General features: G+C 61.4%; 1 protein-coding gene across 1 annotated transcript; it reads right to left on the bottom strand.

The window, feature by feature from the left end:
- Window positions 1-468: 468 nt before the first annotated feature.
- On the bottom strand, window positions 469-20413 carry GDF6 (growth differentiation factor 6). The gene is made up of 2 exons (XM_072803840.1): window positions 20013-20413; window positions 469-3589 (listed from the first exon to the last, which is right to left on the bottom strand). The coding sequence occupies exons 1-2, from the start codon at window positions 20371-20373 to the stop codon at window positions 2643-2645; spliced, it is 1308 nt and encodes a 435-aa protein (XP_072659941.1). The 5' UTR covers window positions 20374-20413; the 3' UTR covers window positions 469-2642.
- Window positions 20414-27502: the final 7089 nt, after the last annotated feature.

The following is a 27502-nucleotide window of genomic DNA, read 5'->3' as shown; positions in this document are numbered from 1 at the left end:
GCGGGAGGGCTCGGGCGTGGACGGCGAGCGCAGTCTCATCTGCGGGAGCCCACGGTCAGAGACACAGCGCCTCTCTTCCGCGGGCCCGTGCCATCCACGTGGACGGCAGTCCCTGGCGCCTCGGTTGCCTCAAGTGACTGACAGCTTCTCTTCAACATCCAAGGCGCCCGGAAATAATCCAACTCTTATTTGGGGTCTTGATATGCTGGAACGAGTTACGGCTTATGAACGCTGCTCTACCGGTTGACAAGGATTTGGCTTTATTCCGGGGAGTGAAAATTTCATGAAGACTCGTGGAAGAGTTAGGAAGAAAAAGTGCAATGCTCTAAGTGATGCACATCTAAGTAATCAGTGCCCTTGCGGACGTCCCGTCCCATACTGGACCAAAACACCATAGACAGTAATTCCTCGAGAAAAGGATTTTTCTAAACAGATCCACATAAACCAGGCCGAGTTGTTAAGGGGGGAAATGAGTTTAATAATACAGTATTAGATTGAGTATCATCCAGGAAAAGTGTATTGTAAAAAAAAAAATGTTTGAATATAAAATCGACCTCTGGTAACTTTAGTGTTGTAAATACTTGTATTATAGTGAGGTAGACAGTTTAAAAAAAACTCTCCATTAGACAGACTTAAAATTTTGTAATAATATTTAAGAAAATGATAACATTATGAAAGAATGAAATATCTGATTAATGCTTAACTTTGTACAACTCGAATATAAACTTTAAAAATATTAGAAATTATAACATTTGAGTGCATATAACGTTTGTACATTAAGATGAATTGCATGCTGTCCACTTCCTCTTTGCACTTTCAGTCACCTTAAATAAACAAATATATACAGCCTTAACAGAACAACAGTGCATCCAAAGCAAATGTGCATTTTAAATTATTTCTCCTGGCCAAGTCTTTTTTTTTTTTTCTCTTTTTTACTTAGCATTTTATATTAGCATTTCTTATCATTCTCACCCTTTCTTGGACAGTTTGTAGTTCTCTGTACCAAACCAGCAACAGGTTTAGATTGAGAGAGAGCAAAACCACTTAGGAAAAACAAAGACTTTTTTTTTTTTTTAATGGTTGGTTCCCTTGTTTAAACCATTTCATGGTCAAAGCTGAGAAGGAAACTAACTCTGCAAAGGGCCTGCTTACGGGCAATGTCTGCAAGATAATACTGGTGCAGGCTGGGGAAAGGTCCTGTGTCTGACAGCCTGGGAATGGGTATCTAGATGGCGTGGCGCTGCTCTCTCCGGCTTCCTTCTGAAAGACGAATAATTCCACCCCTGCCTCCTTCCTCACTGTCCCTCCCCCGTCCCCCACCCCAAGCTCAATGTAACACTTTGCTCTTTTCACAGTTTCTCATTACTAAGTTTTAAAAACATTGCCTAACTGGTAATTACAATCTGAAACAATTCTTTTGGGGGAGCCCTGGGCTATTGCTGGCTGGTAATCTTTCAGGAATGTTCCAGAGAGAGGAGGGAACACAGATTCTAAAGAAATCTCTGGGCACAGGGAGCTGAGTCCCCTTTCGTCCTTCTCTTCCCTGCTTCTGGCCTGCCCTGTCTCCCTGTCTGTCTGTCCATCCGTCCTTCCTTCCTTCCGAGGGGCCCAGCGTCTCTCCTCCTGACTTCACCCTCTGCTTCCTGGCCCGTTCCCCGTCCTCTGCACCTCTTACCTTAGTTACACGGCTTCCCAGCCCTGCTGACTTTCTGTTTAGCTGGAAGATCACCTTCCCTTTAAAAGGGGATGTCTGAATTTTGACAAGTTCTGTTCAAAGATATCAATTAGAAACAGACACCGCAAAAGGGCTTTTCCTGGGTTACCTCCAGCCTGGTTAACACCCCTCAGTGTCAGCCCGTTGGAGGCAGGCCTTGTGGTTTCTCATTATCCTTCAGGGGGTTCCATTTGGACTCATTCTTGTCATTCCATCCATTCCAGTTCCCCTTTCCCCTACCAGAAAGAGCAACAGTAAAGGCAGCGACCTGAGCCTCCTTGAGTGAGATGTGGGCTGCCATCCCCGCAGTGGGAGAGGCCGGGATCCGAGCAAGGTCCCCTACGGGCAGGGCCTTCCCTGGTTCCCTAGGGCTGGGGCCAGTTCCTCTAGGTGGACACTCTGGGTTTGGGAGCTTGCAAGGCACAGGCCCTGTGAGGGCCAGAGAAGACCCCCCACCTTCTTCACTGGGGCAGGAAGCAATCACACCAGGACGTGCTGGTGGAGGTGGGGGTGGAGGGGGTGCTGGTGGGGGTGGAGGGGGGTGATCCTTCATCCCACACTGTTTCTCTTCTTGAGCTACACATTCTCCAGTCCGTGGGGGCGGTGGAGAGCCAGGTAGGCGTCTCTCCGCCCCGCACCTCCTATCAAAACCTGCGAGAGCGAGCGAGGCGCACAAGAAAATCCAAGGCCACAGCAATAAGGGGGAGGGAAAAAAACCCTAAGGCAATCCTCCTCGGGCTCGTTTTCTTCCAGCGTGGCCAGGCAAGGTGTGAAAGTCCGCATCTCCCTCTGGGCCGGCAGGTGGGAGGGCCCCGGAGGGGGGCGCGCTGGGCCTCCCCCCCCCCCCCGCCGCCCGTCCCCGCGTCCGTCCGTCCGTCCGTCCGTCCGTCGGTGCGTCCGCTCCCCACGCTGCGCCCGGGCGTCGCCGCTACCTGCAGCCGCAGGACTCCACCACCATGTCCTCGTACTGCTTGTAGACCACGTTGTTGCCCGCGTCGATGTACAGGATGCTGATGGGGGTGAGCCTGGTGGGCACGCAGCAGCTGGGCGGCGTGGAGCCGGGGTCCATGGAGTTCATGAGCGTCTGGATGATGGCGTGGTTGGTGGGCTCCAGGTGCGAGCGCAGCGGGAAGTCGCACACGCCCTCGCAGTGGAAGGCCTCGTACTCCAGCGGCGCGATGATCCAGTCGTCCCAGCCCAGCTCCTTGAAGTTCACGTGCAGGGGCTTCTTGCCGCAGCGCAGCCTCGACTTCTTGCCGTGCCGCTTGCCGTGCCGGCTGGCGAGGGCCGTGCGCCGCCGGCGGCCGGGCGGGGGCGGCCAGGGCGCGGCCAGCGGGGTCCCCGGGGCAGGCGCCCGCCCCCCGCCCGGCCGCCCCCGCGCCTCGGCCAACAGGCTGCGGCGCCGCGAGCGCGAGAACACGACGAGCAGCGCGCGCTCCTGCGGCCGCCGCGCCCCCCGGCCGAAGCCCAGGCTCCGCAGGTCCGGCCCCGGCCCCGGCCCCCGCGCCCCGGCCCCGGCCCCGGCCCCGGCCCCCGCCCCGGCCCCCGCCCCGGCCCCCGCCCCCGCCCCGGCCCAGGCGGCGCGCAGCTCCAGGCACAGTGGGCCCCGCGGCGGCGGGCGCAGGCCGGGCCGCACGTCGAACACCTCCCAGCCGGCCCGCGGCGGCCCCTGCGGGGACAGGGTCCGCGCGCCCAGCAGCCGCGGCGACAGGCAGGGCGACAGCTGCAGGCGCAGCGGCCGCGGCGGGCCCCGGGGCGGGGGCGGCGCGCGGCGGAACAGCCTCAGCTCGGCGCCCACCAGCTCCTCGCGCTCCGGCAGCGCCGACACGTCGAACACGTACTCCTGCCTCCGCAGCGGGGCGCGCGCGGCGGCGTCTGCCGAGACACAAGGGCCGCAGTCAGCCTCGCCCCGCGGGGACGCGAGCCGGGGATGCGCGGCCGCCCGGGGGGGGGGGGGGGGAACGGGGGTGCACCGAGGCCGCCCGGGTGCAGGGGGCGGGGAGGGGGTGCACCGAGGCCGCCCGGGTGCAGGGGGCGGGGAGGGGGTGCACCGAGGCCGCCCGGGTGCAGGGGGCGGGGAGGGGGTGCACCGAGGCCGCCCGGGGAGGGGGCGGGGAGGGGGTGCACCGAGGCCGCCCGGGGAGGGGGCGGGGAGGGGGTGCACCGAGGCCCCGGGTGCAGGGGGCGGGGAGGGGGTGCACCGAGGCCGCCCGGGTGCAGGGGGCGGGGAGGGGGTGCACCGAGGCCGCCCCGGGGTGCAGGGGGCGGGGAGGGGGTGCACCGAGGCCGCCCGGGTGCAGGGGGCGGGGAGGGGGAGCACCGAGGCCGCCCGGGGAGGGGGCGGGGAGGGGGTGCACCGAGGCCGCCCGGGTGCAGGGGGCGGGGAGGGGGTGCACCGAGGCCGCCCGGGTGCAGGGGGCGGGGAGGGGGTGCACCGAGGCCGCCCGGGGAGGGGGCGGGGAGGGGGTGCACCGAGGCCGCCCGGGGAGGGGGCGGGGAGGGGGTGCACCGAGGCCCCGGGTGCAGGGGGCGGGGAGGGGGTGCACCGAGGCCGCCCGGGTGCAGGGGGCGGGGAGGGGGTGCACCGAGGCCGCCCCGGGGTGCAGGGGGCGGGGAGGGGGTGCACCGAGGCCGCCCGGGTGCAGGGGGCGGGGAGGGGGAGCACCGAGGCCGCCCGGGGAGGGGGCGGGGAGGGGGTGCACCGAGGCCGCCCGGGTGCAGGGGGCGGGGACGGGGGTGCACCGAGGCCGCCCGGGTGCAGGGGGCGGGGACGGGGGTGCACCGAGGCCGCCCGGGTGCAGGGGGCGGGGAGGGGGTGCACCGAGGCCGCCCCGGGGTGCAGGGGGCGGGGAGGGGGTGCACCGAGGCCGCCCGGGTGCAGGGGGCGGGGAGGGGGTGCACCGAGGCCGCCCGGGGAGGGGGCGCACCGAGGCCGCCCGGGTGCAGGGGGCGGGGAGGGGGTGCACCGAGGCCGCCCGGGTGCAGGGGGCGGGGAGGGGGTGCACCGAGGCCGCCCGGGGAGGGGGCGGGGAGGGGGTGCACCGAGGCCGCCCGGGTGCAGGGGGCGGGGAGGGGGTGCACCGAGGCCGCCCGGGGGTGGGCGGGGAGTCCGGGAGCAGGGGGCGGGCGGGGGGGGGGGGGGGGGAGGTCCTGCTGTAGGGTAAATCGAGACAGCCCCAAGGGCAGGGGGCGGGGGAGGGGGCAGGCGGGAGTCCTGCTGGAAGGTGCACTGAGATGGCCCGGAGGAGGGAGGGGGATGGGGGTGTCCTGCTGGGGGTGCATGGAGGCCGTCCCGGGGCAGGGGGGAGTGCACTGAGGCCGCGGGGGGGGGGGGGGAGGGCGGGGAGTCCTGCTGGGGGTGCATCGCGACCGCCCCGGGAGCAGAGGGCGGCGGGGGGACAGGGGGGTCCTGCTGCGGGTGCATGGAGGCCGCCCCAGGAGCAGGGGGGCGGGGGTGGGGGGAGCAGGAGGGGACTTCTGCTGGGGGTGCATCAAGGCTGCCCTGGAGCAGGGGAGGAGGGAGCGGGGAGAGGGAGCGGAGATGGGCTCCCCCCCGCCCCAGGGTCCTGCTGGGGATAATTCGAGGCCACCCTGGAGCAGGGGGGGAAGGAGCGGGGTTGGGGGGCAGGTCCTGCTGGGGAGTGCATCGAGGCCGCCTGGAGCAGGGGGAGGGGGCGGGGGTTCTGCTGGAGGGTGCACCGAGGCCGCCCCGCCCTGGGGAGCGAGGGGGCGGGAGGGGGCGGGCAGCCCGGGGGCGGGGGTCCTGCTGGGCTCCCCCTCAGCGCCCCCTCCCCCGCCCAGACGTGCGCAGCTGGGGGCACCCCGCGGCCCCCTCCCCTGCGGCGGGGCTCCCGGTAGGAAGTCGGAGGCTGCCTGGGCAGGGGCGCGGCCTCCCGGGTCTTCCCCCAGGAGCCCGCGTCACCGCTAATGTGCCCTTTGTGGCCCTGAGCCCGGCGCGCTTCCCCGACCGCCCTTGGCTGCAGGCTCCGCTCACACGCGCGCCCCGGTTGGGATGTCACCTCCTCCGGGGGGCCCTCTGCGACCACCCTGACCTCAAGTAGCCTCCCTGGGCCACCAGCACGGCCCCGGCGGAGGGGCTCCCCGCGCCCACGCAGCCACCGTGGCCCCGGCCCTGTCGCGTCCAGGGCGGGGGTCCAGCTGCTGCTCCATAAGCTATTCTCACTCTGGGGGCCCCTTAAAACCATCTACTCGGGCCAGGGCTGGCCTTAGCCACTTGCAGAAATATCTGAGGACAGAGCCCAGGCACTGGGTTTTCGCTAGTTTTGTTGTGCTCTTGGTTTTCAAGGTCGGAGAGGATTTGAAGATGCAGCCCTCCTAGACCACCGCTCTGGGGTGTCCAAGTGTCCGCCCATTAGACACTCTGCTGAAGGATTTAGGCCCCGCACAGAGAGGACAGAATGAAGATCTGCTGTGTGAAGGCTCGCTCGCTGGCTTTTTCAAAGTCACCAACCATTTTAACAACAAACAAAAGAGCAATGAAGCTTTCAGAAATTGGGGGGGGGGGGGGTGGGGGGCAGCAAATGAACACACACACACCAGGCATCCATCCATTGAGAAGATCCTGCAGCCGATGAGGAACACATCAGTTAGGAGAAAACCTCAACCAAACACACACAGTGACCTTCCCCCCTCCACACGCTCACCCAACTTGAAATCTTCTTGCTTTGGAACTAATCGTGAAGATGAGTTTTTCAGTCACAAATAAGAAAAAAGAAATTTAGGGCATGTGATGGGGGAGGTGTTGCGGGGAAATAAAATAACAGGCTTTTAAAATCCAAGAGGAATTCTTTGGGACCAAGGCGAAACTTGACTTCTTTTTTGACGCATTTGTGCATGAAGCCAACCCCACTTCAATATGCAAGGCGGAAAGCTAAGCAGATTTTCCTGGGCTGCCTTCTCATAAAATATTTACAACCCAGCAAATACAAAAATCCCCAAAGCCCCCCAAGCTTTCCCCAGAAGCTAGTAAAGTTTGGTTCGATTTCAATAGTAAAAGTGTCACTGGGTCCCCGGGTCGGACCCTCCCTGCACGTCCAGATGCAGCCCCAGGGCTCGGGACCTGGAGCCTCAGCCACACCCAGACCCCACTCTGGGCCGACGGCAGGGCCGGCTACCTCCCTCTAAGGCACATGTCCCAACCTGAGACGGAGCTGTGGGAAGGGTTAGAGAGGTGAAGAGGGAAAAGCTGCTGGAGGCGGTTGATTTATGGAAGCCAAGACCTTCAAACCGACCAGGGTCACATTAAAATCAGTGGGAACTCAGCACACTTTCTTCTCCTCCTTTAAAGAAACCTGCGTCTGACAACCCTCAGCCACCACCCAGATCTCTGGACCTAGTGCCTGAGGCTTCGCTTTCTGGCCTCTCATATTTCTCTCTCTCCAAACTGAGGATGTGATGAGAGGGACAAACCGAAGGCATTCGCTGCACCAGCTACACGTCGTCGTGAGGGCTGACGTCTCTGTCTCTTTCATCCTGACTTTATCCACAAGCACAGACCAGTCCTGCAAGGCACATACTGCTGTGGCTCCCATTTTACAGGTGGGAGAGCCAAGGTTTGCAGAAACTAAGTTAACGACCAACGTCTGGCAGCTAATAAGTGGTAGAGCCGAGATCCAAACTCAAAGCCACCTAACTCCAGAGTGGGAGCATTTAGCCCCTGAGCCCCGCTGCCCCGTGTCTCTCCATTAGAGCGCGGGCACCAGAGCTCGGGAGCAACCAACCGGGAATGGCTGGGGCATAAGGGGTGGGGGGTCCCGTCCAAACTGTATTTGCAGGGCTTGCTGGGATTGAGACATGGACTCCCTAGGGACATCGCTGCCACCTCTGCTTACATGACTCTTGAGACACTTGGTCACTGGCTGGAGGGTGTAGATGGGAGATGTAGAGGCTAATGATTTCTCTCTCATGAGACATGGAGAGAAATCTTTTCTCTCTCTCTCTCTCTCTCTCTTTTTAAGTGTGGGCTAAGGACAGCTAGTCTCCACCGCTGAGTCACATTTCTCCAGTCCTCAAGAACGGTCAAAACAGAGGAAAGCGTCTGTAAAGGGGGCTCTACTGCTCCAGCAGCCCTGGGCTTTCTGCCGCTCTCTCTAGCGAGAGCACCAGCTCTATCTTTGCGGGGCTCAAGGGAGGACTCAGACCGCAACCTGCTCCCTTCTCTTCCTGCACCAGCTCCGATCCAGTTTGAGTGGCTTCACCCGCATGACTGTGGACACCCCTGCTCACAGGGCCAAGCTTCCCAGGCATGTGTCAGTGGTGTGGACACACTCCCAGGAGGACAGACCCAATGAAGCAGCTGCCCGGGCCCTGGAAGGGGGCTCTGGACTATGGGGGCAAGAGCTCTACGGTGTGGGTACCTCAGTAGAGCAGGGGCTCTCTGGGCCACTAAACCTGTAGGGGTTCCGAAGTCTGCACCACCAGCATCATACTTGTTAGAAATGGAAATTCTCCCAAGCCCCAGGGGTTGTTGTGGAGGCCAGAATTTGCATTTGTCTTCAGTTCCCAGGTCACGTTGATTCTGCTGGTCTGGGATCCCACTTTAAGAACCACTCGTGTAGATGAGCAGGTCCCCTTGGCTCTTCAGATTCCCCACCCTGTGGATGGGCACCACTGGGGGTGGAGCAAAACCGGGTCCTCCAAAGCACAGCACCCAGGGCAGGGTCTAAGGTGGTACTCACCAGAGCCAAGTCTAGCTCCTTTTTGCTCCCCCACCTCAACAGCCACCCCCACATTTTCTTTTTTTTTACTCTTTCAGCCACATGTCCTCTCACTGGGTCTCCAGAACCTCTAACCCCTTAACAGAGGGTCCAAGAAGGTGGCTACTCTGGGCGGCTCTCCTACAGACCACATTCCCCACCTGCCCGGACCTGCTCTGGAGCCATGCATCACAGAAATAGCCCAGAGGAGGCATCCGACCCGGGGAGTGCACACACCGCCGTCCCCTGTGACCCTGAAGACACTCGGGCTGCAGACTGGCATCTCGGAGCCGGCCCTGCTGCCACGGCCCAAACGCCTGTGGGTAGGAAGCCAGCCCTTCACACGCCCTCCCACAAGCCTCCTCTCCCGGGAAGGCCTGCCTAAGTGAGGGCTGATATCATCAAATGACGCTCTCTCCCATCCCCCTCACCAAAAACAAGCACCTTTCATTCTGTTTGTGGCACTTTTTTACAACTCAGAAGTGCATCCTAAGCTTTAGGCCTTTAAATCGAAATCAATCAGTAATAAATCATGGGAGCTTTATATTTTGCTTTGAATTTGCACAGACCTCGGCTCAAGCCCGGCGAACTCAGTGTTTGTGGGTCTGAGACACACAAACCTTTCCAGTTACAATCGCTGGACTTGCACTTACCCATGTTCCCAGGTGGCTGCATGGAGGGAGGAAGGGGAGAAGAGACCAAGGAAGGAACAAACCATCCGTGTATTTGAAGGAAAGTCTCTATAATAAATAGGTCAGCCTTTTTTGAATTAAGGGCAAGCCGGTCAAACGCTGAGGTGAGGACACCTCAAACACGCACGTCCACGGGGAATTCCATAAACAACTTTAAAAGGAAACAAATGAGGACACAGAAGAACTACCTGCAAGGCAGGGACCATAACACCCTTTTTAAATGAGAAAACTGTCCTAGAAAGGCACAGTCTGCAGTGTGGGGGCAGCCTCAGCCCTGGCTGGAGGAAGCTAAGACTCAAACAGCAGGTGGGAAAGGGAAGGATGCTCAGCGCACCAGACCCCAGGCCCCGACACCCCAGAACCTGAGCCCCAGGAGGGCGCCGCAGCCAGGGACGTGCAGCTGCGGTGGGAGATGTGCCTCCAGGGCCCCCAGGGCTCTGGGACCAGCTTCTCTGGGCCACCCGTCGAGGGTTTCCGAAAACCCGCCAACAATTTGGTTTGGGGCAAGAAGGGCCCGCCCTGCATTTTCCCCCAGATCTGTGCACTGCTTGAGGTCCCTCTTGAGAGCCCTGGCAGGATTTTCTGTCACTGGCCGCCGCCGGAGGTGTCCCCGCGCGATGCGGGAGGTGTCCCCGTGATGCCTCCTCCCCCAGAGAGCTCGTCCCTGCGCTTCGGGGTCCCATCCTCTGGATTCTTGCTGACGCCCACCCCTGCCCTGCGTCCTCTGAAGGCGATCCCACGGCCAGGGCGGCTCAGAGGGCCCAGACCCCGGTGGGCTTGCCCGCTTCCCTCGGAGCGGGGACAGGAGCCACCGGGCTGTTGCCCACCTGTGCAAAGAAACCCCCAGACGTCTCTGCAGTTACACCCCTCCCCCACCTCACCCCCATTTTTGAGCCCACAGACGCACTGGCCGCTTCCGGGCGCACCTGAGCGCACCTGGACACACCTGGGTGCACCTGGGCGCACCTGAGCACACCTGAGTGCCAAGCCCGGGCAGGGCTTTGATGGGCCCGGTCCCTGAATCGGCACCTTCCACCGTCACACCGGTTTACAGCTGGGGCACCTGGGGTTCTGCGAGCTACCTTCACCTCCCACCGTCTGGGACTAGCGAAGGACCTGATCTGAAGGGCTTAGTTCCCGCCCGCACCCCCCCTGCGGTCACGCCCTCTTCCAAGGCTCTGACTTGCGGTGGTGCAGAGGACACGCGACACACATTCATCACCAATGCCATCAACTCCAGGCCAATCGGGTTCCCCCAGGATCTCTTTTCCCCCTTACTAGAAGGAAGAAGACCTCAACGCAGGGGTTTCACGGCTCGATTTGGAGTCACTGAGCTTCAGCACCGCCCCGAGGCTGGACATAGAGTCAGGTGTTCAGGACGCGTAAAAAAGGAGCCACCAACCCTCTCTCCTGGGGTGAAGGGCTCTGAGTAATTTGCTCCCCAACAATTACTCTCTCCGGAGACACAATGATAACCTGAGCATCCCCTCGTGTTCTTGCCCCGAGGCCAGCCGCTGCCTCCGCTGCAGGCTGCTGCGCTCACTAAGCATCCTCTGTGGGGCGGATCCAGGAGGCAAGCCTCACGACTCCCCGTCTCCAGGGAGCTCTGGCTTCACCAGCCAGAATAAAAACCGTACTGGCAGACACTGGTGCAGCGAGTGCCATTTGCTGTGCGTGATCTAAACTCCCATAACTCATTTAAACCTCAAAACTAAGTATAGAGAAGAAAAAGATATCACTGCTATGCTCCCGTTGTGGACCAGAAAACTCAAAATACAGGTTGCTAGATAGCGCCCGGCCCAAGACGCTCAGAGGCAGGCGTGGCGGTCTGGCCCCAGCACCTGTGCCACCACCCTGGCCGGCCTAGGCCCTGAGCTCTGGTGAAAAGCCAGAGAAGGCTCCTGTCTTCCGCGCAGCCCGTGCTTGGGGCAGGGAGTCAGTGTCTGGTCTCCTAGAGGCAAATCACTTCCCAGACAGCAGAACTCAAGGGATGCTCAATTTTGAAAGAGAACCCACAGGGAAACAATTCTCCCATCTACAAAATGAGGATCACACCAGCTCAGAGTCACTGGGGGAGGGGTAGCAAGTGAGAGGCAGAGTAGGAAAGACGTTTGTCTGAAGACCTGTGCAAATATGGGTTACTGCTGACAACGTGGAATCAGCACAGGAATCTAGAGTCTAAGAGACGTGGATCTGAATTCCGACCTGCGGCTCACTGGCTGGGTGACCCCGGAAACTCTCGGCCACATCACCCCTCCCAGCCTCACATGCCTCATCTGTAAAACGGGAGAACCGTCCCCCACGTTGCAGAGTCACTGGAAAGGTGGGAGTCCAGGCACCCCGGGCCGTTGCACCTGGCACAGAGGCACCTGATGAGTGCGGCGACGTTACTGTAACCCCCACATCCAAGGAGGCAGAGGATGCACCTGTCTCCTCTTGGCCTTCTCTGAGGAGATGCAGTCCAGTTATTCCTGGAGGGTCTCCAGAAGCCAGCAAAGGAAAGGTGCTGGCTGAGGGGTTAAAGAAAGGAGCGAGGACTCCCAGTTCCTCTTCATCTGGGGTCCAGGGAAGGCCGAGGCCCAGGGGGTTGTGGGCTCCCCACTGTCCCACTGATCCTTCCCGGTGCCCCTATGTCATATGTCATCCACTGCTGAGGTCTCTCACCGCTCCCACATGAACACCAGCCTGTAGCCAGAACCTCGTCAAGGATAGGTCCCTCCTGGCAGGTTCTCTCTTCTGCGGGGCTCGAGGCCAGCGCTAGCCCATATACTAATCCATTTGGCTCCCTGGCTGGGCAGAGGCAGCCCTGAGAGGCCTGGGGGTTAGTCTCCTTGCCCTACTCCGCACCTCCCGCCGTGGAGCCCTCTTGGGGGCACAGTCTGTCCACAGAGCCAGTCTGGGGTGGGGGTGAGGGTGACGTGGCAAAGGGCCAGGTATATTTGGCAAGGAGATGGGCCCCTCAGGCTGAGTGCAGCGCCCAGACCCAGAGCAAGTCGCCTGAGGCAGCCCAGTGTGCGGCTGCTGGCTGTGCGTCCTTGCCACACGCTCCCCTGCCCAGTGTCTCTCTAGAGCTCCCGGCTTCCCCGTGCTCTCTCCAATGCCGGACCCCACATTGCTCAGCTTCCTTCCGCCTTTCAAGGGTCCGAGAGGCCCGAGCCGGTCCTCCACAGAATCTGGGGAGGTGTTTGTGGTCTCTCTTCCGAGCCTGGCGGATGTCTCCGTGTGCTGGTGGCTGGCCCGGATCCCACAGAGAAATCCCAGCCTTTGCACACCAAGCTCTGGCCCAGCCAGAGGCAAACGAGGGAGGGTGGGAGGGGTGGGAAGGTGAACCCCAGATGCCACCTGCCTGAACTCACTTTCGGAAGCCCCGCACGGCCTGAGCCTCAGCAGTGCGAGGCCCGGTCTGGCAGGAAAGCGCGGCCAGCCCTCTCCCCTGGGCCCTGGGCACCTCCACCCCAGCAGGACTCCCAGGAGACTCTTGTGTTTCTCTACAATGAAATGGATCCCTTTGTAAAGTGGGGTCCAAGAGGCGCCAACCCCGAGAGCAGATCAGGAGCCTGCGATCAAGAGCAGCCCACCGGGTGTCTTCAGGGCAGTCTCCCCCTGGGCTTCCAAGATCTTAATTTGACATCCCTGCGGATGAGATCCCAGGAAGCCGCAGCACTGCCGCACAGCACCTCCCCCCCCTCGCCCCGACCCCCCCCCCCCCGTCCGCCCCATGTCCTCCGAAGGTCACTGCGCGCAGGGCCCAGGCCTGGGGTGCGCACGGGCCGCCCTCGCTGCACCGCTGGCCTGGCCGGGGCGTCGCTGGGAGCCCACCGGGCCCAGGGGCGCGGGCTGCAGGGGGGTGAAGGGCGGCGGAGAACCTGCGGTGGGGGGGGCACGACGGGGCCCGTGGCCGGAGGACTTGGGGCTCAAACGCAGAAAGGGTTCCCGTCTTAAGTGGTGCCTCCGCCCCGCCGGGGACAGGCGCTCAGGAGAGGGCTTCAGCCGGGGGTCCTGCGGGGGCTCGGGGTTCGGCGGGGTTCAGCTTTGAGGAAGGGCCGGTGGGGCCTGGCCCCGCTCACCCCGGGCTGCCCTCGGGGCGGACGCCGCAGAGAAGGGGCAGCCGCGCTGGCGCTGCCGACCCACCGTCCACCGGCCTTGGGTTCCGACCCCGCGCGACCCCGCTCCCGTCCCAGCCCCAGCCCCAGCCCCAGCCCCAGCCCCAGCCCCAGCCCCAGCCGGCTCCCTAAGTTAGCAACCCTGCCCCACCCCCTCCCCGCGCCCCTCCTGCACGCCCCCAGCCCCAGTCCCAGCCCCAACCGGCTCCCTAAGTTAGCACCCCCCGCACCCCTCCTGCACGCCCCCCCCCGCCCCCGCCGGCTCCCTAAGTTAGCACCCCCACCCCGCGCCCCTCCTGCACGCCCCCCGCCCCCGCCCCCGCCCCTGCCGGCTCCCTAACTTAGCACCCCCCGCACCCCTCCTGCACACCCCCCCCCCCCGCCCCAGCCGGCTCCCTAAGTTAGCACCCCCACCCCGCGCCCCTCCTGCACGCCCGCCGCCCCCGCCCCCGCCGGCTCCCTAACTTAGCGCCCCCCCCCCATGCCCCCGCGCCCCGCCCCCCCCCCCGCCGGCCGCGCGCCCCCGACCCGGGCCCCCAGCAGCGCTAATGGACTGTCCTGGAAGGCACCGAGCGGCAACCCTGGAACCCATTAGGCCGACGACGACCTATTTAACTCCTGTAAACAGAAGACACCACTTAACCGCCATTGAGCTTAAAAATAAACAGCCCGGGCTTTAAGAGAGGCAGGGGGAGGGCGGGGAGGGGCCTGCGGGGAGGGGCCGGTGCCGGGCAACCAAAGGACGCGGAGGCCCCCGTTCCCGCGAACCGGGCGCGTCCCGGGTCCAGAGCGCACCGCGGCCCGGGCTGTCCCACACCCGACGGCGGACGGAACCACCGCCTCTCGGTACCGCCCCCCGCCCCGCCCCTCCCCGCCCCCGCCCCCCTGTGAAGGCGCCCAGGCCTCCACTGCCCTCGGTCCGGTCCTCGCTCTCCCACGTCGCCCCCCCTTCTCCTGCCCCCCGCCGCAGGCATCGCTCCCGCTCCCAGGACGCGCGGGCCCCGAGGGCGCGGGGAGCCTTAGGCGCCTCCTGCGGCGCGCGCGGTGCGCACGGGGTCCCCGCGGTCCCGGGGCGCGCAAACTCGCAGGTTGCCCGTCGTCCTTGGTTGTGCGCAAGAGGGGACTCGGGCTTAGGGGTTTGGGGTGGTGTTTTTTTTTTTTTTTAATGTGGAGAAAGGACCAGGCTGTTTGAGCGCGCTTGGATCCCCTCCCCCACCAGCAGCTCCCGGAGCCCAAGCGCCCCCCGCGCCCCCCGCGCCCCCCGCGCCGGGAAGCCTTCGGAGTCGTCCTGCGAGCAGCCGCCCCTGCAGAGGAAGCTCGCCCTGACTGCTGGCCCCCTGCACTCTGGCTGCACGAGGCCCTAGGTGCTCAGCCTGCTTGCTCAGGCGGCCCTGGGAAGGGTCTCGCAGGGCAGCCCCTGGGCCTTGGGGACGCGGTGACAGCGACTGATACTTCACAGCAAGCCAACGGCCAAGGCCTCTGTGGTTTGCGGCCTCTAGAATGTTTTAATCATTCCAACCAGCAGAGAAGAACAAGCTTTCAGGCTTCCTTCCCTCACCCCAGGCCTTTTTCCAGGCCCTTCCAGTCCGCCCTGCGGAAGATCCCGAACCCGGACAGCGCTGCAGACCCCACGCCGGAGCTCACGCGGGCGCGCCCTCACACGCAATCCTCTTCCAAGGCTGCTCCCTCTTTCCGGGGAAATAAAGCCTAGATTGGAACCTTCTGCCGGCTTCCTCACTTGGCCGTCTGGTCTGCATTAGTGTTTTTATAAGGGACTCAAACAAATCGAATACAAGGTCACCAAATAATTAACAGTTGTGAATTCCCTCCGTCCCCATTAAAATACTTCCCTGCTTATATTTCATTTTTCCGTTTGCCAACGACAACAGGGTCGGGGCAAAAGCGCTGCTGCGCCGATTATGCCACTCTGCGGCCCAGGTCCACCCAGAAACTGCTGTTTTGCATAAATGTGCTGTACCAGCCGACCCCCGATGGCGAGGAAACTCTGCAGCCCTTCGAATGCCCTCCCTGCCACCCGGCTATCCCCACAAGGTCCTGCCCGGCCCCTGGATAATCACGGCCCAGAAGGTAAACCAAGAAGCCGACAATCAGCGGCAAAACTTTCCAGCGATTCATTTCTAGGGTGTCGAGTTCCTCAAGGATGTCCCGATCTCGTTTTCTTGGTTTTTATCTGTTCTGACTGCCTCCTTTCTGAGAAGCCTATTGTAACGACATCAATAACCAGAAGGAAAAAAAAAGAATTTTTGTAGGAATCTTGTTATTTCCAAATCATCTGGATACCGAACTCACCGCAGTATTGCTGGACTCATCTTGGTTTCCTCCAAAACCAAGGCGGGGAGGGGTTCCTCTTGCTGGAATTAAGTGGCACTTCTCAGTACATAAACGGAAAATCCGAGGTTTGTCTCTCTCTTCTCTTCCCCCCTCTCTCTCAGCCTTGTTCAGTTCAGAGAAGTTCCAATTATCTGCCTTTCCCAGGCCCCAGGGTGGGGGCCCTAGGGCTCCGGTACTAGTGGCTTTTAATGGTTCTATCATGTGCTAACTGTAATTTCTTTATAGCCAACCTGATCCACTCTGATCCTATAACAGCACCAACACAGACACACACACACACACACACACACACACACTCACACACTTTCCATCTTTGTGGATCCAAAGTCGTGCTGAAAACCCGATAAGGAGGACTTTTTGAAGATGAGGGGTAGCATGGCTTGTGCCTTGACAGAGAGTACAAAGAGGAAGCAAAGCCCAGCACTGATTCACACTCTCACATCCCAAGTTCCGCTCCAACTCCAAGCTCGGGCTTAAGAAATCACAGAAGAATATTAGACTGAGTGGTAACTTTGCCCTTTTTTTTTTTTTTTTTTTTTTTTTTTTTGACGCCGGCTTCCTGCCATGATCCTTTAGAAACCTCCTCACCCCTTACCCAAGCCACATAGTGCCACAGTTAAGCATGGGGGATCTAGAATTGGCTACCTGCTTCATTCCTCTGGGTGACCTTAGGCCACTCGCTTAACCTCTTTGTCTTCCTTAATTCACCTGTAAAAACAGTGATTATAAGCACTTTCCCCACGGGTTGTTGTCAGAATTAAATGAAATAATTCAGGTAACAGATTTTAGCACAGTACTTGGTACGCGGTAAGTGCTCAGTATTTGTTGATTATCACCTCTAGATGTTTGGGGAGCAAATTGAAAGGAGGAACATTAAAAAAAAAAGAAAGAAACCTAGCAATAACACACACTCCTTATTGGGTGTGTGTTAGGGGGAGAAGGTGGCAAGGGTGGAACGGGCTCTCTTTAAAGACCCAAAGCGCTCCCCGGGTTCATTTCGGATGGATTTTTATCCCAGCTCACCCACTCTTAATCGCCAGCCTGAGGGCTAACTTTTGAGGTTCCGGGGCTCCCGGGTGAGGAAGGCTATTTACAAATACTGTGCGTGAGTCAGGAGCTCCAGGACTTTGGGACTCCTCCCCCTGAGGGTCCCCTGCTCCGCCAGGCCCAGCCCACCGCCCTCGACGGCGATTTAAACATCCCGAGGCGAGGCGCCAAGTCCCCGGGCCCGGCCCAGCTGTGGGCGGGCCGCGGCTCCCGCCTCCCCAGCCATCCACCGGGTGGGGAGGGGGAGGGGAGGGGTGGAGGAGGGATGGAGAGGGGGAGGGATGGAGAGGGGGCGGGATGGAGAGGGGAGGGGAGGGATGGAGAAGAGGAAGGGATGGAGAGGGGGAGGAGAGGGATGGAGAAGGGGAAGGGAGGGATGGAGAGGGGGAAGGGAGGGATGGAGAGGGGGAAAGGAGGGATGGAGAGGAGGAAGGGATGCAGAGGGGGAGGGGAAGGAGGGGGAGGGGAAGGAGGGGGAGGGGAAGGATGGAGAGGGGAGGAGGAGAGGAGGGCTCGGCGGCCCAGAGTCCCCACGTGAGAGGCGCGGAAGTCCTCTCCGGGAGCCGGGGATGCGCGGCTGGCGGGTCCCCTCCATCACGGGAGACTAGACACCGTTTGATGTGTTATGACATGACCCCTCAATTAGATCGCTGAGTTGAAACACTCCAATCAGGGGCCCGATGCTAAGCAAGCCCCGGAAGGTCCAGCCCGAGGTCACCGCCGGTGACACATCAAATCAAAATCAGTGAGAGGGAAAGTGAGGCTTTCCCTTCATCAGGCTGGCGCTGCGGCCCGCTACAGCCCCTCCGCGCCCCTCCCGCCCTGGGCTGCGCTCCTTCACCCCGAGCCGCGCGGCCTCCCCGTCCACCAACGGCCTTGGGAACCCGGCGGCGCCCAGGCGCCCTCCCAGCTGCGGGCCCCGTGGACCCCCGGCCCGTCCTCCCTGCGGCGCCCCGAGCCCCCCAGGCCGGCCTGCGAGCCCCGGGCTTCCGCAGACGCCAGGAGCGGCCCGCAGGCTCCCCAGGTCCCGAGCCAAGCCCGCGGGTGGGGAGGGGGCACCTGCGGCCGGCGGCGACCCTCCCTGAGCCTCCCGGGTCCCCACGAGGGGCGCGAAGGGCCGTCCCTAACTGGGGGGCGCGACTGGGGCGGACGGAGACGGCGAGAGCGCGGGCGGGATGCGCGGAGGCCGGGCCCGCACCCGCGCGCTACCTGCCAAGGTGACTCGCGTAGCCCTAAACCCGCCATAAAAGAGCAGGCGTTAATTCGCCGCCCGCACCTTTCAGCAGCTCGTGAACCTCGCTGACCCCCGCGGGGGCAGGAGCAGCCCGGGCAGCCGCCCCCCTGCGACCCCGCTTTCCCGGACCTGGAAGCCAGGGCGCGGAGGGTCCAGCCGCCCCGCTCAGCCCGGCCGGGATGCTGCGCAGCTGCCTCCAGCGCTTCACCTCCTCCTTGCTTCCTTCGCGTCCCCTTCCTCCTCTTTCCCTGTCCTTCCCCTTCCTCCCTCCCCTCGCGGTCTCCTTCCTCCGCATTGTCTCCCCCCTTGAGGGGCCGAGCTCCTGGTGCCTGTGGATCCCTCCTCGGTTTCTGGGAACCAGGGGGCCCGAGGTCCTGCCCAAGGCGCTCAGCACGCGGCCCAACGCGGGTGGCAGGAGCAGGAGCAGGCGCGGGCGTTTCCGCGGGCACCCACCCACGCACCCCACGCCCTGGGAGGGGACCAGGGACAGGGCCCCGGGAGAAGCTCGGAGAGGAGAGACGGCGATGCCCGGCAGGGAAAGGTGGAGGAGCATATCCCTGCGCCCGCATGGGCTAAGTACCGACAAGCTGCTACCTGTAGTTGCCCTGCCCCTGCCCCTGCCCCTGCCCCTGCCCCTGCTCTGCTCCTGCTCCTGCCCCTGCCCCTGCCCTGCCCCTGCTCTGCTCCTGCTCCTGCCCCTGCCCCTGCCCTGCCCCTGCTCTGCTCCTGCTCCTGCTCCTGCCCCTGCCCTGCCCCTGCTCTGCTCCTGCCCCTGCCCCTGCTCTGCTCCTGCCCCTGCCCTGCCCCTGCTCTGCTCCTGCTCCTGCCCTGCCCCTGCTCCTGCCCCTGCCCCTGCTCCTGCCCCTGCCCCTGCCCCTGCTCCTACCCTGCCCCTGCCCCTGCTCCTGCTCCTGCCCTGCCCCTGTCCCTGCCCCTGCCCTGCCCCTGTTCGGGCCCCTGCCCCTGCCCCTGCTCCGGCCCCTGCCCCTGCTCCTGCCCCTGCTCCTGCCCCTGCCCCTGCTCCTGCCCCTGCTCCTGCCCCTGCCCCTGCCCCTGTCCCTGCTCCTGCCCTGCCCCTATTCCTGCCCCTGCCCCTACTCCTGCCCTGCCCCTGCCCTGCCCCTGCCCCTGCTCCTGCTCCTGCCCTGCCCCTGCTCCTGCCCTGCCCCTACTCCTGCTCCTGCTCCTGCCCTGTTCCTGCTCCTGCTCCTGCCCCAGCCCCTGCCCCTGCCCTGCCCCTGCTCCTGCCCTGTTTCTGCTCCTGCCCCTGCTCCTGCCCATGCCTCTGCCTCTGCTCCTCCTACCCCTGCCCTGCTCCAGCTCTGCCCCTGCTCCTGCCCTGCCCCTGCCCCTGCCCCTGCCTCTGCTCCTGCTCCTGCCCCTGCCCCTGCCCCTGCCCCTGTGCCCTTGCTGCCGCTGCCTTAGCAGAGCTTAAACTACCGGGCCGCCGCCTCCGAGCAAGGACCGCCGAGCGCGCGGGGCTCCCGCCGGCTGCCGATCCCCACATCAGCGCAGCCCCGGGCTCAGCGCCCGTGCAGCCGGCTGGGCCGGGCGCCGCCACGCGCCCTTCGCGGACTCGTTCCTCCCCCCGCGGGACCTGCATCCGCCGCTTTCCCCGGGCCGATGGGGGCTCGCGGCTTTCCGGGCTCCCCCGTGCCCCCCGCGCCCCGCCCGCCGCCGAAGCTCAGGCCTCGGACCCAGGCACGACCCGAGACCCCGGCCGGTGCCGTCAGTCCCCCCGCGGCCCCGCTGCAGACCCAGTCATTTGCCTGCCACCCCCCACCCCTCCACGCTTCCTCCACCGGCCACCGGACCAGAGGCCACCACGCTGCTTTCTGCAAGACAAGAGAAGGAAGGAAGGAAGGAAGGAAGGAAGGAAGGAAGGAAGGAAGGAAGGAAGGAAGGAAGGAAAAGGAAAGGAAAGAAGGAGGGAAGGAGGGAAGGAGGGAGGAGGGAAGGAGGGAAAGAAGGAAGCGAGGAAGGGAGGCTTGCAAACTGGAAACACTCTGCAGCCACATTCGGAACCGCACTGGGCTTGAGAAAAACAATTTAAGGGGAGGAAGGGGAGGTGTCGGGGGCAGGGGTCCGCGGGTGCAGCTCCCGCGGGGGGCCGCGGAGCTCGGCCGGGCGTGGGGCGCCTCCCTCGCCACTTACCTCGGCCCCTGTCCACGAAGCTGGTGATGGTGTTGGCCGCCCCGGAGGACTGGAAGAGGCTGGCGTTGATGCCCAGCTTCTCGGCGATGGAGTGGGTCCTGTAGACCGACAGCATGTAGTCGTGCGGCACCGCGCGCGCGGCCCCGCCGGGGGGCTGGGGCTCCGGGGGCTCCGGCTCCAGGGGCTCCCGCGGCGCCCGGTCCCGAGGCGCCCTCCCGTCCCTGCGGCTCCGCGTCCCCTTGGCGGCGGCCGGCTGCGCGGACGGCGAGGACGAGGGGATGGAAGCCTGCTGGAAGCCGGGCAGATCCCACAGGAAGCCGACGAGGAACACGGCCGACAGCAGCACCCGGGGCGCATCCATGGCGGGAGGCGGCGGCGCGGGCGCGGGGGGCGCGGGGCGCGGGGCGCGGGGCGCGGGGCGCGGGGCGGCTGGACAGCGGCCGGGCCCGGCTCCCCGCGCGGACTCCGAGTGCAGGGAGCCGGGTCCCAGCCACACCAACTGCGGCCCCGCCACGCCCCCTCCCGCCCCTCGCCGGGAGGGGAGGGGAGGGCGGGGAGGGGAGGGGAGGGGAGGGAGCGGAGGGCGGGAGGAGAGGCCGGCGGGGCGCCCGGAGGTGTCGGGGACGGGGCCGCGGCGCGCGGGTGCGCTGGGGACGCGCTCGGGGCTGCGGGAGGGCGCGCGCTCGGCGGGGCGGAGCGCGGGGGGGATCTGCGGCGCCGCAGCCCCCCGCCCTGTCCGAAGCCCGGCTCCCCCCGCCCGGGGCGCCCCAGGGCCCCAGAGCCTCGCCGGCCCCGCGCGGGCCCGGAGGAGCTCCCGGAGGGCGCCCCGGAGGCGGCGGCCCCCTGCTGTTGGTGGGACCTCGGGGCTCAGCACCCCCATCCCCACCCCGGGGCCTCGCCGGCTCCTTCGCGGGCCCGGAGGAGCTCCCGGAGGGCGCCCCGGAGGCGGCGGCCCCCTGCTGTTGGTGGGACCTCGGGGCTCAGCACCCCCCACTCGCACCCGGGGCGCCCCGCGGGCCCCAGGGCCTCGCCGGCCTCCTCGAGATCCCGGAGGGCGCCCCGGAGGCGGCGGCCCACTACGGCGGTGGTACCCCGGGGCTCGGCCCCCTCCCCAGGGCCTCGCCGGTCCCCCCGCCGGCCCCCGCGCGGTCCTGGAGGAGCTCCCGGAGGGCGCCCCGGAGGCGGCGTCCCGCTGGGTGTTGGTGGGACCCCGGGCTCGCCCCCCCGTCCCCCCGCCCCCCCGGCCGCTGCCGCCTTCGGCCGAGCCCGCCGCGCCCCCCTGTCCCGCGGGCACCGCTCTCCGCAGCCCCGGGCGCGCCCCCGACCCGGGGTCACGGGCGCGCAGGCCCAGCCCCGCTCCGCCCTCCCCGCCCCTCCCCTCCCGCCCCCTCCGCATTCCGACGCCGCGTCCCCAGCCCGGCTTCTCCGCCGCCCCCCGCGGGTCCCCCTCCTCTTCCCCCCCAGCTCTTCCCCAATCTGCCTCCCTTCAGCCCGGCCTCGCCCCATCGCGAGTTCCCGGGGCGCCCCCCCCCCGGGGGTCCTGGGCCCGAGCGCGCAGCCGGGGAGGGGGGGTCCGTCCTGCTGCCTTGCGGGGTGCTGGGCCGGTGGCGCCCACAGATTTCAGAAAGGAGGCCGACCCGGGGTCCAGGACTTGTCCAAGGACACTCGGCCTCTTGGCCACGCAGCCCGGGCGGAACCCAGGCCCCCACCCCAAGTCCAGTGTTCCCCGCCCAGCTGGAAGAACGCGTCCGCCGCGGACCCAATAGCCCTGCCTCATTCTCACCTTTTTCTTTTCTTTATGGTTTCATTTGATCTCCGAGGATTTCCTACCACACTGGTGCTCCTGTGTCCCTTCCCTTCCCCGGCCCTTTTCCATCCCAGCAGGGGCCACTCACCTGACTGCAAGGGGAGGAAGTTGCACTCCCCCCAACCCCCCAACGCCCCCCACTCCCCGGGCCTGCTTGTCTTTGCTCCCACCGAGTCCTGGCCACTAGGCCCCTCCCAGGTCGCGACAAGCACCTAAGAGAACCTGTGCACTGGCAGGGCTGTAAGCCCTTTACATATATTATTCCATTTCATCTTCAAAACAGTTTTCTAAGTGCTGCACTCTCCCTATTTTACAGGTAGGGCAACAGGCCCCAGGTCACAACGCTCAAGAGTCTGCCTGGGAGGCTCCCTTCCTCCTCTCCTCCTCCAACACCCCCGTGGTGGCCCCATCCGGATCCCACATGCATCCCCTAGTTTTGACTTCGTGATTGTCAGGGTCCGAGACCTCTAGACTCAGAGGCGCTGTACCATAACCTTATCTTCTTTCCTCTCCCGGTGCTGTAAAATTGTTTATTATTACATTTATTTATCTATCTATTTATTAACATTTATTTATTATTATTACTAAATTAACAACATAAAAAGAAGTGGAACTGAAAGGGGAACAATGGTTTCTCAGATTTTTGCCGCTCCAGCAAATCACCAAATCAGAATGTTTTTACCTTCACGGGTTCCCTCCCATCCTTCTTTATTGGTTGTGCACGTCATTTTCCTACCACGGCAACCCCGGGAGAGACAGACCATGCTACATCCTTGTCACCTAACATGATGCCCAAAGCATGTCTGCTGGTCCTTCTTTTATTTCTTTTCTTTTCTTTTCTTTTCTTTTCTTTTTTCTTTTCTTTTCTTTTCTTTTCTTTTCTTTTCTTTTCTTTTCTTTTCTTTTCCTTTCTTTTCTTTTTTCTTTTTTTTTCTTTTTTCTTTTCTTTTTCTCTTCTCTTCTCTTCTCTTTCTGTCTTTTTCTCTTTCTCTCTTTCAGTTTGGTATCACCACCAAGCCCATTGTCCTCAACCTCTCTCCTCCGTGCCCTTCTGCCCCCCTCTGCTGGTCTTCACCACCTCGCTCCTGGCCTGCACACGTCACCTCTGTAAAAGCACGCCTCGGGACTGGTTTCTCAGCAGCAGCAGCCCCTCCTGCCTACCTGTCACCCCCGGGATGCACACGTGGGGCCTGCCCGCCTTGTGGCTCCGCACATCCGCCTCTCCGGTGTCATCCAGGAGAGGCTTCCTCCTTGCGGTCTCTCTCCATCCCTTCCCTCGGGGCAATGAACACTTGTGGTTTGTGTTATCAGTGTTTTAATTTCTATCAGTATGGAGTCTGGTTAATGATGATTCATGGTTTCAGACCCTCCATCCAGTAAGAATGCTTCCTGCCTGCGACGGCAGCCCAGCATGGCCTCTCTTCGTTTCGCTCACAGCAATCATTATCAGCTACAAGTTATCGGTAAACAGGAAACAAGAGTAATGAGCCTATTTGCTGCGGCTTGGGATCCCTCGGCACACTAGATGGAGTCATGTGTTAGTGTAAATGACACTGGTACGGGGACCACAAAGGATGTGGGCTGTCTTCCTGGCTCCAGGATCCCCGGGGGCAGATATTCCTCCGTGCGGCGCTACCAGCCTCTGCTCTGTGCGAGGAAAGTGCGGGCTGCCCTCGGCTCGGCTGGGGCGCTCACTTGACAGGTGAGCAAACAGTCGGTGGCTGGGCCTGAGGCCCGGAGCCAGTCAGGAGGCCGGGTCACGACGGGGAAGCAAGTCCTTCTGACTTCAATATTTCAAATATCCTCACAATGATCCACAGTAACATATAAAGCCTTATGTCTTCCTCCCTCATGGATGTGCGTCCAGTGGGAATTCGCACCAACGTTACCGGGGCCATGCCAAGGCCTGTGTGTGTGTGTGTGTGTGTGTGTGTGTGTACGCACGTGCATTACAAACAAAGATAGAGGAAAAAACTACAAGTGAACACATGCCTTCAGATCTTCTTACAACATTTTGAGGATTTGAAAATAGTATATGGGGTGTAAGTGTTCAATCCTGTCTTTGGTGCTCTCCTAGATTGCTCTGAGAGTTTCGTCTCTGAAGAACCTTACCAAAGGGCTAAGGGGTTCCTGGGCTGACGCAGCTCCGCCCGCCGAGGCCGAGGCCGAGGCCAGGCCGGGCAGCTTCCTGGGCCTTCTGTCCTGGGGTGGCTCTCGGCTGCGGAGAAGGCAGGAGGAAGGACTGCGCGGCGGTGGGGCCTGCCCCCCTGTGGACAACCGGGGAGTTATCTGGGACGGAGAACCCGAAGGCGCAGGGCCCGGAAGGCTGAGGGGAGCTTGCCCCGATGAGCCGGGGGTGACGTCCACCAGCACGATTTCAAGGGACTAGAGTCACACGTGAGAGGTGCGGAGCATTCGACGAGGGGGCACCCAGAGGCGGGAGGGTGCCCGCCCAGAAGACTGGACCAAAAGCAAATAAAATCACCTGCTGCTCTCTGACATCCCCGGCGACCGTCTTCGTTATTTCACTTGCCGAGACAGAAAGATTCTCTGCAAGAATTAAAGGAGTTTCTCTCTTTGACTAGGTCATGTTTCGTTCAAGTGCCACTTGAAAGGCTTTTATAAAAGTGACCGAAGAGATTGGGCTTTTAGTGCGGGCCCTTCCCTCAAGGAGAGGTGACCGTTCTTTAAAGGCTCTGGAAGTATATTCTAGTGAGATATTTGCACAGATGAGACGACTGCTTTAGGCTGAGGTGCCATCTTCAGAAAGTCCTAGTTAGAATACAAATGTCATCGAGGAAGGTCCCGTTCATATTTCATGGCCACCACTGCACTGCTCTGAATAAATTGATAATATTGTGATCTGATAAGAGAAGCTAGCGAATTGAACTCCAATAAAAAAAAAATATATATATATATAAGGGCAGCCCGGGTGGCTCAGCGGTTTAGCGCCACCTTCGGCCCAGGGCGTGACCCCAGGGTCCTGGGATCGAGTCCCCCATCGGGCTCCCTGCATGGAGCCTGCTTCTCCCTCTGCCTGTGTCTCTGCCTCTCTCTGTGTGTCTCTCATGAATAAATAAATAAAATCTTTAAAACAAAAAAAGAGTAGCTGGTCGTCACCCACGTGGAGCAAGAGAAGGGACTAGGGACGGCAGGTGTGGGCTTCTAGAAAATGACGGGAAGGCCCCAAGCGGTGGGTTTACCGCTCTGAGGAGGAAAGCGGCCAGGCTTCCTCCGCCCCGGGAAGCCTTACTCTTCTGTGTTTGAGGTTTTGGTAAAATCTCATCTGCGCACAAGGTCTCCACACCCCCCCCAAGGGAAGGCAGCAGCCAGTGGCGTGTCCCTCAAAGAGAGTGAAAAGTGTAGCAGCAGGAAGAGAGGCCCGGACTCCGCTTGGGGGAAGCAGAGGAAGAGGGCAAAGCAAGCCACGAGAATCACTGAACAGAACAAAACCACAGGAGGCTCCGAGGGAGGGTACGCAGGAGAGGCCGCCGCTTCTGCGGCTCCGCAGTCCCCTGCCTTCCCCCATCCATGGAGACCCGGGTTCTGTCCCCTCCGCTGGCCTGCCCGCTGCTCCCGGCGCTCCCGTCCTCTCCCGGGAGGACTCAGGCCAGTTAGACGCCTCAGGATGACGAGTAGCACCTGCTGACCCGCTACGGCCCCTCAGGGCCTCGGTTCCCCACGGCGTCAGCGGCCTCAGACGGCCCGGGCCCCACGCCTGCCACCCAACCACGGTGCGGAGCTCCGCAGGGAATTTTGAGTCTCGGTTCTGAACAGTGAAGGAAGGACGCAGGCCCAGGGGGGGCATCGGGCCAACCGGCTCGCGGCTCCTCGTTCCTCGGTGGCGCCGGGGGCCGCGTCGATGCCGGTCGTGTGCGGGTGGCCGTCCTGGGAGCTCTCAAGGGGCTGCCCCTGGCCCAGCGGCACCAGCAGCACCTGGGAGCTCAGTAGAAATGCAGATCCCCAGGCCTTTCCCGGATCTAGCGGATGAGCAACTCTGGGGCTGGAGGCCAGCCACCTACCCTTCCTAAGCCCTCGGGGGCTCTGGTCGCTGGGGTTTGCGAACCACAGGTCTGCACCACCAGAGAGGGGGCCATCGAGCTGCCAGGATTCAAGAAATGCTTTGGTTTTGGAGAGAAAGCTGGGAAGGAAATGTGTAGCTGCAACCTCATTCTCAGATTAGTGATCCTCATGCCCAGGGAGCAAATAATCTTCATGCCCCCGCGAACCGGGTGTATATGATTGCCCAGAGGCCTCGCAGGCCGGGTGGGCCTCGTCTGGGCAGATCTGTCAAGGGAGCAGCGTTGGGCCTGTTAGGCACCTGGAGGAGACAGAAACTGCAGCAGAAGGAACCGGGCCGCGGGGCTGCGGCACCGCACGTGCGGGGACGGGGAAAGGAGGAGGCGTTGGAGGTGACGGCTCTGACCCCGCCCGTCTCCCCCTCCAGCCTCCACGGAGGGGAGCATCCGTGCCTCGGGGCTTTTACACCGATTGCACACGCACCCGCATGTGTACATTTTTATTACGGGTATTTAGTAACTACGCGGCCCTTATTTACTCTGCCATTTGGGTTTGTGAGTATCAAATAGTTGTCTGCTAATTTTAGCAGTTCCCAGTCTTTATACATCTGCTCTGAAATCACATTTTAAAACCTCGGTCTAGCTAGCTTTCATATCCTCTTAAGAATTTCTTTCTGTCGAGTAACTCCTCTCAAAAGGCTAAATTTGATGAAGTGAGCTTTTACCGTATCTCACTGTGAATTTGTGGCAACACTTTTCTTCTGTAATGATTCGACATGTTTTATGTTTGTCCAAATATTCTAGATTAAAAACACATTGCGGTTTGCTAATAGGTATCGGGATACTTAAGTTGAGCGGACAGAGTGCCTTCCCAAATGAGCGTGGAGGATGCTTATAAGAGTAAAGATGATTAAATTCGAGGAATGATTCGATCCTTGCCAAATCTTGCATAGAAAATTACAATTACATAGGAAATTGTCTTTCCTGTTTAGGATCAGATTTGGTTTTAAAAATTACTACCAACTTTGTAAACATTAAAATAGAAGCAATAAAGATGTGAAATTTCACACAGGGGATCTACAATATTTGGATAATTATAAGCATATGGCTACTTTACATGAGATCTCTGTTAAAAGTTTATTTACTAGGGCTCTGGGAAAACAAAGGTTCTCAAATGCAGGGTTTATTTACATGCGCCGAGAACATCGCATTTACCATCAATTTATCATGACCTATTTTTGCTTCAGAAACCCTAAATAGCATTAGCTAAAGGATTGCAGTATCTACTGTTTATTGCTCTCTTGTCTATTTGTTGATAGGCCAGGTTTAACTTGTAAAAGAAATAGCAAAAAAAAAAAAAAAAAAAAAACAATATACCTACTCCATCAAAAGGGGTGAACACTTTCTCAGTGATTTTAGAAACAATTTCATATATTTTATGTTACTATTTAGGGCACGAGCCTACGCTGACTATTTTCAAGTGAAATGACTGATGTGACTTTATTTTCATTGACTTCTTAAAAGCAATACTCTAATGTCTCTGTCTCTAGAAATCACTAAAAATAGAGACTAATAAAGAATTCAACGAACCTTTTAAATCTGAGAAATGGTTGAAATCTCGTTTTGAAATTGATAAACGAGAGATTTAAGTTTCGAAAAGGCAG

This window comes from Canis lupus, chromosome 28 (genome assembly GCF_048164855.1).
Source record: "Canis lupus baileyi chromosome 28, mCanLup2.hap1, whole genome shotgun sequence".
Taxonomy (NCBI): Eukaryota; Metazoa; Chordata; class Mammalia; order Carnivora; family Canidae; genus Canis; species Canis lupus.
This window is presented reverse-complemented; position numbering and strand designations above follow the sequence as displayed.